Source organism: Ammospiza nelsoni, chromosome 5 (assembly GCF_027579445.1).
Source record: "Ammospiza nelsoni isolate bAmmNel1 chromosome 5, bAmmNel1.pri, whole genome shotgun sequence".
In the NCBI taxonomy this organism is placed as follows: domain Eukaryota; kingdom Metazoa; phylum Chordata; class Aves; order Passeriformes; family Passerellidae; genus Ammospiza; species Ammospiza nelsoni.
Window position 1 is genome coordinate 69,488,832 of NC_080637.1, and position 12,519 is coordinate 69,501,350.

The following is a 12,519-nucleotide window of genomic DNA, read 5'->3' on the forward strand; positions in this document are numbered from 1 at the left end:
AGGGTAGGACTCATATTTGGGGAACTTGGGGACAGTGAAACAGCTGCTGAGAAGCTAATGACCACCACCCACATGGTCCCTTTCTGTTCCATCTGCTGGTGTGCCTCTGTGACCTGTCCTTTCCTACAGCAGCATGCATATCCAAAATGCAACAGAATGCAAACTACCCTTTCCACGTCAAAACCCTTCAGTGCACACATCCTCCTGCCTTGAGGGAGAGGACAAGGCAGTGAATGGGATGTGACAGATGTCAGTCACATCACTTAACGCCTCACTGCAAGGCACTGGGATGCTGCTGCCATGTGGGCAGTGTGAGAGGCAGAGCAGCATCAATCTGGGAGAGGAACTGAGACAGAAAGATCAAACACAGCCAAGCTGGGATGTTGCTGGGGCACTGGAGTGCAGAGCCTTTGCACTGCAAAATGGTCCTGGGGACATGGAGTGACTGTGGGCATTTTCTGTGTCAGCTGACTGAAGTCAGGGAATGGTTGAAGTGTTTCATTTAAATGAATGCACTCTGGGACAGTATTTTAAGAAAAACTCAAAAGGACCAGAGGAACACAAAGGCCCCCTACTCTGATTCTGTGAATCAGCATTAATGCCATCAAGGTGTTTCTCCTTTCCATTCTGCCTCCCCAAAAGCATTTCTAAGGCTGGTGGTGATTTCATGCTGGCCCTCCAGAGACACAGACAGAAACCCTGTAATGCAGCTTAGGCACTTACTTGTTGGAAATCTTCTCAGAGCCCACATACAGGGCACTCCTCATGAGCCCAGCCCGAGTGCCCAGAAACGCCATCTCAATGCCTGCCTCAGTATCCCTGTGGGACAGAAATACACAAGCAGGAGCAAACAGTTCTCACAAGAACAGCCATGACCCAGGGTGAGGGCCTTTCAAACTTGAAGCCACATCTGGAGACCTGGTCCCAAGTTCTGCAATATAACCCTTTACACCAGGAGTGACAGTGGCTCCTCCCTGCTCATGGCAACAGGGGACAACTGGCAGGTTTAAGACTTGTGCTCAGATTTAAACCTTTGAAGTCTGCTTATTTCATTCTCTTTTAAGTAGGCCATAAGCTCCTCTGCCCCTGCTAGCTCTGCTTCAGGCTACTCTCACAAGGCTGAAGTGCAGGAAAGGAACTGCAGAAGGAGAATGGCTGGATCAGGGATGCAGGGAATGGCCAGGGTAGCAGAATGTGACTAAATAGGGTGTGTTGGTGTAGCTATTTAAAAGCTGTGCTGATAACTGTGTGTCCTAGCAGGATTGTCACTGGCTCAGCTTCTGTTTGTGTAGGGATACAAGGAACTTAAACAGGAGTCCAGTGGCCATGTACATCAGTGAGCAGGACGTTGTCTGCTGAAAGAAGGAAGATCTGTGAGACATGATACAAGACACCACAAGCAACAAGTGCCTCACTGGAAATAATAAAATACAAAGTTGTTCACTGAAACAAGCCTGTCCACTATCTTCCTGAGGTTCAATCTGGAGGTACCACCAATAGAGACAAGACCAATCTCTCTTTTCTCCACTAGAAAAACCCTCACCATACTAAAGACTCTCCCAAGGAGGCCCAGCTTACCGGAGTTTACTCCTAAGAGACACTTTTCAAGCTATTTCTAAAGCTATTGAACTATTTCTATCAACTTTTGGAGCTATTTCTGCAGTTTCTTGTATGCTGTGCCAAGTTTGTGACTATTTCAGGCACTGCATAAACCCAGAGCAGTGTTCTATCCATATTTATGACTTGTACACTTACAAGGACATGTTGAGGGCCAGTGTTGTCCAGTAGGCCTCCATGGGGGCAGTGACCACTGCATCAAACAGCACTTCCTGGACCAACTCCTCATCACCTAAGGAGAAAAAAGAACAACAAAAATCAGGAGAGAAAGACATGTTTTTCCCTAGATGTTTTAGGGAGTCCCGTGGCACAGTGGATCAATGTGGCATAAAAAAGAGGCCTCCCATTACAGGGCAGAGAAGATGTCTAACACCCTGGGTGGTGGAAAACACAGGAGCAGATGCTACAGCCAAGATCACAGAATTACAGAATCAATGATGTTGGAAAAGACCTCTGAGATCATCAAGTCCAACCTATGACCCAACACCATCAGGTCAACCAAACCACAGCACTGAGTACCATATCCAGTCTTTCTTTAAACACCTCCAGGGATGGTGACTCCACCACCTCCCTGGGCAGCTGTTGCCAAAACTGATCACCCTTTCTGTGAATAATTTCTTCCTAATGTCCATAATCATCAGACCAGCTCCCCTGCAAACTCTGTGGAAACGTGGTGCCCAAACAAGTGTGGGCAAGTGAGAGGCTTTCAAATGAAGTTATTCATGAGACTGCCACTTGACTCCTTCATTGAGCAGGCTGTCCACAGCCTTTGCCTCAAATCCCTGCCTTGACCTTTCCTCTGGGCATCCTGTAGAGAGGATATCAGCCAAAACCTTCCACTCATGTGGCTTCCCTCAAAACCACTAGAGACTTTTTTATGGTCTCTACTCTGTCCCTTTGATCACTGGCTTCTCTGTTTGCCCTCCTTCCTTCCTGTGAGTCCCAAAACATTTTCCTGTCCTGGTTTTCACCAGATGCTCAAGACAGTGCAGGCTACCACTCTAATCCACTTTGCACTGGAGCTAAGAAGTGATTAGGAAAGTTCAAGGTATTGTCATGTGCTAAATGACATGCCCTAGAACTCCATTTATTTGACCTGCTTTGTTTCTGTATTGCCCTACTTGCAATAATCTGTGAGAACATGGTGACCATCATGTCCCAGAAATGCTCCTTTCAGTGCTGTTCTAGATGGAGCCACCCCACCATTTCAGTGTTTCTGGCACTGAAACCTTCTGGGTTTATGTTCCAGGTGTCCCTTAATGTTTTACCTCAAGTTCTCCCAAATTTCTTTGCCATAGATTTCAGGATCCTTCTCTCCATAGCTGTTGTTACTCAAGCTTCAAACTCAGAGCCCACCATGAGATCTTTCCCTCTTGAGGCCCCCCATGTCTAGGATTCATGTGTTCAAATCATATTTGTTTTTCCTCCACAGCACTTCCAAGCCTGCATTTTTCTCCAAGTCAGCTCTCCTGAAACTTTCCTCCTCCCTGGCCTCTTCAAAGCATACATCTCCTCTTTCCAGCCTACTCCAAGGACAGCCAGGAGGGCTCTGCTCACACTGTACAAGGGAGGAAGGATTACTGGATTACAGTTGATTTTGCTTTTATGAGATTCCCATCCTTGTGCCAAAGGTTTGTGCCTCTGAGGTGCAGCCTTACATACAAAAGCTTGTACTTGGCAGCACTAAGGGGGCTGAAGGATAACCTAAAACCAAATTGCTGTAAGGAATTCCCATGCACAGCTGGCCATCTCTGCCCCCACAGAAATCCCACTCTTCAGTGGTGCTGTATCAGCTGCAGGAGAATGGGACCTGGTGCAAGGGATGAGCAACAGGGGGAGCAGGAAAGATAATAATCCTGTAACCATTTTTTTTCTCTTGGATCAGTTACCTGTTGTGTTTGGAAAACAAAATTAAAAATCCTTGTTCTGAAAAAAACCCATCTCTCCAATTTTTTTGGCCAACATTGTAGGTTCAAGTCAATGATAACATTTCTCAAATCTCTGCCAGTTTCAAACCATTTCAGCTGGGGAAAAAAACCTAACACCCCCTTCTTCCCCAAAGTTTCCTTCATTTATTATTTGTTGTTTTATAATTTTCAGTGTATAACAATGTTGAGGTTTTTTTAAAGCATGAGCCCTTGGAGGATGATGCCTGGTGTCCCTGGGAAACTGAGTTGTCTCAGCACTTTTCCTGGCTTCTCCTGCCATTGTCCCCTCTAGGCCACTCAGTCTGTCTGTCTTAAACCTGGAGTGCAGCCCCTGCCACGCTCCATTCAAGCCTTCCACTTTCCAGTATTTCCTGTGCTGAGACCTCCAATAAGGCTGAGTTATGTGTCAGCTTTGAAATGGAAAAAAAATCATCTGATAGACACAAGGGGGTGGATCCTCAGCTCATTTCCACTTGTGAATTGATCTGGCCTTGAGTTCAGTCCTGCCTGTGTAAGAAGTGCCAGAGGGGCTCAGTCTGAGACCAATCAGTTGTCACAGTCCCCTCTCCCTTGTGATAGGTACAGAAAGACCCCAGCAGGGCACTTTCAGTGCCTGGGACTCACATTCCAGGTCAGGCTCCTCTCCAGTGAGGAAACGGATCACAGCCTCCAGCTGGCTCAGCTTCCGGTGGTCGGGATCAATGTCGGTGATACAGTAAATCCTGGTGGGAAGGGGAGAACAAACCCAAAAGGGCAAAGAGAAACCACAGTCAAACAAAGGCTCCTGCATGATAATAACTGTGAAAAGAAAGTCAGCAAGAAACCTTGGGCTGCAAAGTCTTTACTTTTACATTGCTGCATGTTGTGCCCACTCTAAAGCTAACAGTGTGGCTGTAAGTCAAACCCTGCCACTAAGCCAAACACCAATTAACCTGCCTGCTGCGCTCTCCAGCATCAGCTCACAACACAACTGAGCTGTTCCAAATCCTGCCAGCAGTTTCCTGTGTTATGTTGTGTAAGATGTGTACATGTGCCTGTGTAGACACTAACAGTGTGATGGAGAGACCTGAAAAGCAGAGGGTCATGTGCAACATGAGACCAGACTAGGAGCAGAAAAAGTAAGTGACAGAGGAACAAAGTGTGCAATGAGGAATGGTCTTGCAGTGAGATATGGTGACAACAAAAGCTGTCCCACGGGGACAGAACTGCAGGAGCCTCAGGACACAGCTTGGCAAAGGTAAAAGGATGTATTAGAAATGCTCTGTGCTATAAAAGAAACCAGTCTTCTAATCTGGCTTCCAATTTTGACTGCTCCGTTGTCAGGACAAGGGAGAGGAAGGGGTTATAAGATAGAATTAAAAGTCATAAAGAGGCTGAAAGGAGTGATTTATGAGAAAAGTCTAAGAGAAATGAATATGTAAAGTGTGGTAAGCTAACACCTGAAGTCAGGAGTAGAAGAAGGAGAAGTCGTTGTTTGTGTCTCAAATGTGCTGCTTGTGAAACTTGACAGCATAATGAGAGGTGAGAAGGGGTGCAGGGCTGCTCGAATATAGTTATTTTGGCTTTGATACAGCCTGGGTTCATGTGACTGAGTGGGACTGAATGTTGGGTTCATGAAAACCCCAAACCTCACAGCAATAAATGGAAAGTGCCGTGCTTCACCCTGTTTCATATCCAAACCAAGCAAAACTGTAAGTTCTGCTTGCTATTGAAATGGGGGTTATAAATCACCTCCGTGTTCACTAGAAGTTAGGTCTAGGCACAGTTCAGAAGGATGCCAACCAAAAATAAACTAGGATTTAAAAAAGTATTTCAATCTCTCACCAAGCTCGCAACAAAATTGCCTAACAGGTCTGACATAGTGTAGGTTTTGTGAGACAATTCTGAGCAATGTGAGGAGGAACAAAGTAAGTGTGAGCACAGCAGACTGAGGATAAATCTCAGCTGTTTCTTTGGAGAGGAATGTGTCAGGTCTTGGTGGGATCTCCCAACAGAAGAGGGGAAAGTCAATTGCCTGGAGACAATCAGGTCTTTGCAGGTCCAGCCCCTGAACAGCACTGCTTTTCCCTAGGCACAGAGGGTGGTGAACTCAAACCAGACTGCTGGGAACTTTGCCCAAACATCATGACAAAGTCCTGTGTCACTGACAGGATTTCCTCCACTTACCATTCGTTTGCTAAAGACAGGTCTGGCTGGAGCAGGTCATGCAAACCTGAAACCAGAGAGAACATGGAGTATTCAGTGAGGAAGCAGACAGACACACAGAGGCTCTGAAGGAGAACTGGTGATGTTCAGGGTAGCTCCCCTGTCCCTTTCAGATTAACCTACCTTCTTCCACGGAAGTGTTCCCCAGCAGGATGTACTCCCCGTGCCCCCTGGACAGCACAACACCCAGGCTGCAGGCAAGAGGGAAAACAAGAGGGCTTGTCAGCAAGGAAAGGTGCCATTGCCTGCAGTTCCAACCCTTAATGACATTAACTCCCTCCACAGCTATTAAAGAAAAGAACATCATCGGAAGAGGATTAAGTGAGATCCGATTTCAGCACAGGGGACTAAGGAACTGTCTGCAGAGTTATGAGGCATTGCTGGTGACAATTTTTTTGGCCAACACTGTAGGTTCAGGTCAACAATAACTTTTCTCAAATCTCTGCCAGTTTTAAACCATTTTAGCTGGGGAAAAAAAACAACACCCCCCTTCCTCCCCTCCCCCTCACAATTTCCTTCATTTGTTATTTGCTGTTTTATAATTTTCAGTGTATAACAATGTTGAGGTTTTTTTAAAGCCATACACCAGTACCATAAACCATATTCAGTGGAAATGAAAATTTAAGCTGTCTCATTTCTCTGAAATAAAACAACATGCTTTATCTAAGGTATATAGCTATCAGACTCTGAATTTCAGGTAAATCATAATATTCCTTTTGAATTGACCCCAAATAATATTTTAATGGCAACAGGAACAAAGAATTCATTTATTCCTACTGCTCTACTCATGTCTTGTAGTAAGATTTATGAAGAGAAGGAACTGGTCTGCTGCTCAGACTTCTGATACACTGCATTGGTGCCACAAGTCCTTGCTCACCTGAAGGGTGTGCCACTGATGTCCGTGAAGAAATAATCATTGGTGAGGAAGAGAACTCGTTTCTGAAATGAGAGAATGAATGAGTAAGAGAGACCCTCTGACAGAGCAAGGGCATAGTGGGATGGGGGCCTGGGATAATGTCCCCAAGGCTGAGCAAAGCCAACACCTCTCACCCTGCTGGGGCTGGCTGGAGGCTGGCATGAATGTGCAGTATTCAGCATATCCAGCACCTTGAGACTTCCAGGATCCAGGCAGCCACTCTATCTTTGCAACAAGGGCTGCAGATAAACCTTTCTTTGTTCTAGGGCTCCTGCACTGGCTGCAGAAAGGGCTGGGGGGAAGCTGCCCTCCCTCTCAGCCCCTCCAAGCTGGGGCCCTGCTGCTCTTCTGCTAGACACAGCAGCCCTGACAGCTTTGCACATCATCATCATCATCATCATCATCATCTCCAGCTGGAGGGGGGCTCAGGGGCAGATAGGAAGGAGGAGTGGAGTTGAAGGAGAGGCAGAATGGCAAACCTATCCTCTGCGTGGGTGGGCAGCCAGGGCCAAGTCTCCCCACTCCTGTAGGAAATGCTGATATTCCTGACATTTGCTTTCACACCAAAGTGGGACAAAACATTAGCATATTCCAATTTTGTTAAAAAAAAATCAGTTTAAAAAAAAATTACATTTTCAATTTGGAAAAAAAGTGCTGTTTCAAATCCAAGCCATTTTGATTCGCACGCAAATATTTTTTTCAGACTGACATTTCAACTGAAGACATTTCAGATTATTGAAAGCTGCCTCAGAACTTCATCTGTTTGCCAGACTGGCCTTTTCCTGTAGGAAAGTGTTGATTTCAGTGGAACGCTTTTCCAAAGGAGAAAAGTTTCTGGAAAGTTTCTATCCAAGCCTTATGCCAGTATATGAACCCTAATATGTTTAAAATCCTAGACCCAGTCTGAGAACGAGGTGAGAGGATGTGTGTGGGAGACAGGGGAGGGAACACAGAAAACTCAGTGTTCCCCAGGGAAAACCATGCCTGCTCTAACCTGCTTGAGCTGAGCAGCCCTGGAAGGGGAGTGAGGCACAGAGGGCTCCAGCTCCACAGAGTACACCCAGTTTGTGCTCACTGTGCTGACAGGGATGGGGGATATCATTAGGTGTGCTGATGGGCATTCAGGATATTGGTAGGTGAGGAGGTGGCAGGTGGCTTAGCCCCTTTTCCCACCCCTCTCATGCATTGCAACTGTACTGCTGAACAACAGGGTCTTCTGCTGAGACAAGACCACACAGAATCACAGAATCATTGAGGTTGGAAAAGAGCTCTGAGATCACCGAGCCCATCCTTTGAGCTATCACCACCTTGTCAAGCAGACCACAGCACTAAGTGCCACGTCCAGGCCTCTCCTGAACACCTCCAGGGATGGTGACTCCACCACCTCCCTGGGCGGTCCATTCCAATTTAAAATAACCCTTCCCAAGAAGTTATTTCTCTTAATGTGCAAGATCTCCCAAAGGGCTGTGGTACCCCCAGAGAATATAACTTGGTGGTGTTTTGGTGGCTGTGGGTGGTACAAAAGGCATTTACCCTCCCTTTTCTTCCTGTCTGATCTGATGATGGAGGCAGGGAGGCATGGAAAAGACCTGACCACTACCCTGATACCCTTTCCTTTAGCAGGGCTTGTTCTGCTCCTCCTTTTTTCCCCTGACCTGCCCCTCTTCTGATGAGTGCTCAGCCAGCCCCAAGACAGCTGGAGGTACCACCCCTTACCCATGGCATGGAAAAGAAGCAGAGCCACCCCTGAGCCAAGTGGGGCTGAGGATGATGAGGCAGGACTTTGCTGCATAGCAGGGCTCAAGGGAGGAGAGCATGGGCACGCTGGCACAGTGACAGGATGGCTGACTGCCATCCCCTGCACTCTGGAAACACGTGGATTCCAGACTGGATGCTGTGCTAGGCATCCAGGCATGGCTGTTGCCATTACCAGAGGTTTGCCACAACTTCCACCCATGCCCTCTCTCTTCTGCTTTTACAGTCACAGTCCTTCTGTACTCAAGCTGTAAGAGAAGGCATTTCTGCCCCTAGAACTCCCTAACAACTGCCTCCTGTATTTGCTCCTTGTTTTTTCCTCTCTATCTCACTCTGTTCTTGATACCCTCCTGAAATCAATGTGGAGTATTGACATTTACGTGGCTGACACAATCATTTCTATCCCCTTCACTCAGGTCTCCTCTCCACAGTTTGGGTGCCTCATTCTATTAGTTTCAAGGCTCTGTCAGCACTTTCTTTGTTTCAAAGCTGCTCTGCTTCATCAGCTAGCAGAGTACAAGTGGGAATTACTAAGCTTCATTTCTGGTTTCCACTCTGTGTGTATTCTGCTAATAGTAAAATTGTCACAGACTCAGCCTCAGTCCCCTGTTGTGCTTCACAAGGCTTCCAGAGCTGCAAATGGAACAAATAATATCTCTTTACCAAGGCTACTTTTTGTTATCTTCTTTTTCCCCTGGGTAGGGGAGCAGAAGGATGTCTCTAAAATATTGAACTAAAAGATAGCATTGGATGACTCAGAAGAGTGTTATTGAGGGTGCACAAAGGGGTTAAGCTAGCAAAAGAAGCAATCTAGACCTACAAAGAATAGGTCTTGCTCTAAGACCTTGATTACTTTTCTGATAGAATAACTAAGGTAATGGATGAAGGAAATAAAGGTCATTCAATATATTTGGGTTTATATAAAGTACTTGAAACAGCTTCTCATGAACTTTTATTCAAAAAAATCAGTTAAAGTGGGCTTAAATAAGATATAGAGGGAGAACCAGCTGCAGGACTGTAAACCAAAAGAAACAGTGAACAACAGGCCATGGAGGGAAGAAAATCTAATGGGAGGAACAGACTCTGCCTTAGCAGCCCTTCTGTACAGGGATCTATCTGTAAGACAAAACAGAACATTTCTCTGTACACTGAAAAAAGTGTCTCAACAGCCCTTAAAATTAGAAAGGCTGGATGGAAAGGAGAAGTGGGTTTCATGTGGAAAAATGGCAACTGGAAAAAATAGCTAAGAAACACAGAATTGAGGGCGGCAGCTCCAGTGCAGTTGTGGGAGGGAGAAAAAAATTGAAGGGACAGCAGAAAGAAGATTGGGGGCTCCCTGTTCAGAAATATCCTACTGCAGAGAATAGCTGCTCTGTGCAGAGCAACAGGGAAACAGTTTCATAATTCAGTGAAGCCCTGGTATTTGGGCACCAGAAATGATAGAAGAGTCAACAGGAACAATCATAACAGCTGAAAAGTGTGCAAATATTTCAAATGCAGATGTTAGCAATGCTCAGGAGAAGAAAAGCAAAGCCATCAACACGTCCATGGGAGTTACAAACACCAGGAATAGAGAGAAAAAAAATGTAGGGACAAGATCTAGCAGGACAACCATTCAGAGGAAACAGAGGGGTGTCTTCAGTAGGAAATGGCCCCATTTCAGCAGCGACTGTGAGCATTTGGTTTGTTGGAATTAATGCTGACTGTGGCTTAGCATGGGAATAGTTCAGCCAGCCACTGAAAAAAAAATGCTCTCTATAAAGGATGGAAAATTTTCCTGAAATATAGAAGACTTCTGGGCAGTGTAACTTGCAGGACTCTGGAATACTTCCTAACAGGAAATGATGAAAGCCAAAATCTTCGAGAGAGTTAAATAAATGTGAATGAAAAAGTACCAGTGAACATAAATGTACGAGATAATTTTGCACTGATTCCAAAGGAAGATGTATAACCCTGCCCTAGAGCTGGTAGGGAGTGTTCAAAAGTCTCCATTTCACTACGGCTTTTCATAAAACATCTGCAAATATTTGCATAGAAATTTAATCCTGGACCTGGATAAAGGGAATCACATCCTGACGAAGTGAGGGACAAAGTTTTCATGAGTAGTTTTTTATAGAGAAAGAGGGTGGCAAAACAGTCTCCAAATCTCCCTCTGCCTAGGTCAGTTCAGCATGGTCTTCCCCTGTTGTAACTCTTGAAGATGTCTGATTCATTTCACAGCCCTATAAACAATGACCAACATGCTTTTTGGCTTTGCCTGGACAAAGCAGGGAGCTGAGAGATGTTTCCAGTACCTTTCTGAAAGCAGAATGTTGGTAGGTGTAATAAGCACTTCTAACGATGTTCTCCTGTATGTCTTTAGCACATGGGTTATATATGTGGTGAAACAATGAAATCCTCACACTCAGGAATGCTGAACATTGAAAACCACATCCCTTGTGGTTTTTCAGCATCCACTCCCCTGGGTGACCTGAACAGAAGGAGAATTTCTTACCCCTTTGTCCACAGGGACCTTCACATCCATGGAGAGGTAGCCTGTTTCCCCATTGATCATAGCACTTCTCAGCTGCAGAGGTGAACAAGTTTGCTGTTAGTGTCTCCAAGCAGGACCCAGCAGGAATTAACAAAGCCTTGTAATTAACACACAGGGGCTGGCAGAAAGAATCACAATTGGCTCCCTCTCCTCCCCAGCTCTGTCTTGCTTCTTTTAAACAGAAATCTTGTTTGCAGTGATCAGAATCTTTGGACAGTCAAGCTGATAAGTGATACAGAATAGTAATAGTTTATCCTGAAAGCTTCTTGATATGTCTTTGAGCAAAAATAAAAGATCTGGAATCTATGAAATTGCCAGTCTCACTTACAGACTTCACTGTTTGGCAGCCAGAAATTCATTAGCACAGTGCTTTGAGAGCCTGGAAGAGGAGGAAACTGAGAAACCCACTAACTCCCTCAGACTGAATCCAAAGATCTTTGACATTTTAAAAACTGATTTATAAATTATAGGCTGTATTCAGCAACACTTCTGAGGGGCAGCAAAGCAGCTGTTTAGCACAGTAAAGCAAGAATATATGAGAGCAGGGTAGGCAGTGAGAAGACCACTTTATTCAACCCAGGTTCCAAAGGTAAAATGTAATTTTCACAGTGACTCCCAGCCTCTTGCAAGAAAGATCCAGGAAATTTTTCCACAAGTAGAGAGGCTTTGACTTCAGGTCCAGCCTGCCAGAGCATATCAAGTCTATTGCTTCAGGCTGGATAGAAAAAAAACAGGTGGGAAGTAACTTACTCATTCACAAATTGTTTCCTTACTTCCAGAAACAGGCCTCCATTCAGGTGCTAGCCAGTCTCAACTGCACTGGCTTTACAAGGCCATGGTTTTGTTTATTATGGCTGTTTGATGTGGGTTATTTACAGACCTAGAATATAAAGCTCATGTTTCCCAAGGCCCACATCTTGGAAATGAAAACACTGACTGGTACTACTACTCCTTTTTGGCTAAGAGTGTTTTGCCTTCTTCCAAAGCCTCGGCATACTCTTTGTTCTGGTCTGACAGCCTGCAGGATTTGTTCTGAGTTTAGAATTATAGAATATCCTGAACTGGAAACAAGGATCAGCAAGTCCAACTCCTGGCCCTGCACAGCACCATCCCCAAAAGTCACACCCTGTGCCTGAGAGCATTGTCCAAACACTCCTTGAGCTCTGGCAGCCTGTGCTGTGCCCACTGCCCTGGGGAGCTGTTCCAGAGCCCAACCACCCTCTGTGGGTAAAACCTTTTCCTGATACCCAACCTAAACCTGCCCTGGCACAGCTTCAGGCCATTCCCTGAGTCCTGTCACTGTCACCACAGAGAGGAGATCAGTGCCTGCCCCTCCTCTCCCTCTCTCAGAGAAGCTGTAACTGCACTGAAGTCTTCCCTCAACCTCCTCCAGGCTGAACAGACCAAAAGACCTCAGCCACTCCCCTCCAGACCCTTGACCCTTCTCCTTTTTGCCCCTCACACTATAAATATCCCTGTGCTGCTTTACAGACAAGCCCTTGCTGCTGCCTGGCTGCAGGTTGCACCATTGTGCACCAGTTGGTGTTTTTCAGACAATGCCAACT

General features: G+C 45.7%; 1 protein-coding gene across 1 annotated transcript in view; it reads right to left on the minus strand.

The window, feature by feature from the left end:
* CACNA2D4 (calcium voltage-gated channel auxiliary subunit alpha2delta 4) overlaps positions 1-12,519 on the minus strand; it is a 119,548-nt gene that overhangs the window by 69,076 nt on the left and 37,953 nt on the right. The window contains exons 19-25 of the mRNA XM_059473076.1: positions 10,916-10,987; positions 6,628-6,689; positions 5,874-5,941; positions 5,712-5,757; positions 4,170-4,267; positions 1,756-1,849; positions 724-819 (exon numbers count right to left, since the gene is read on the minus strand). Coding sequence (XP_059329059.1) covers positions 724-819; positions 1,756-1,849; positions 4,170-4,267; positions 5,712-5,757; positions 5,874-5,941; positions 6,628-6,689; positions 10,916-10,987 — 536 coding nt within the window. The remainder of the gene's footprint in view (positions 1-723; positions 820-1,755; positions 1,850-4,169; positions 4,268-5,711; positions 5,758-5,873; positions 5,942-6,627; positions 6,690-10,915; positions 10,988-12,519) is intronic.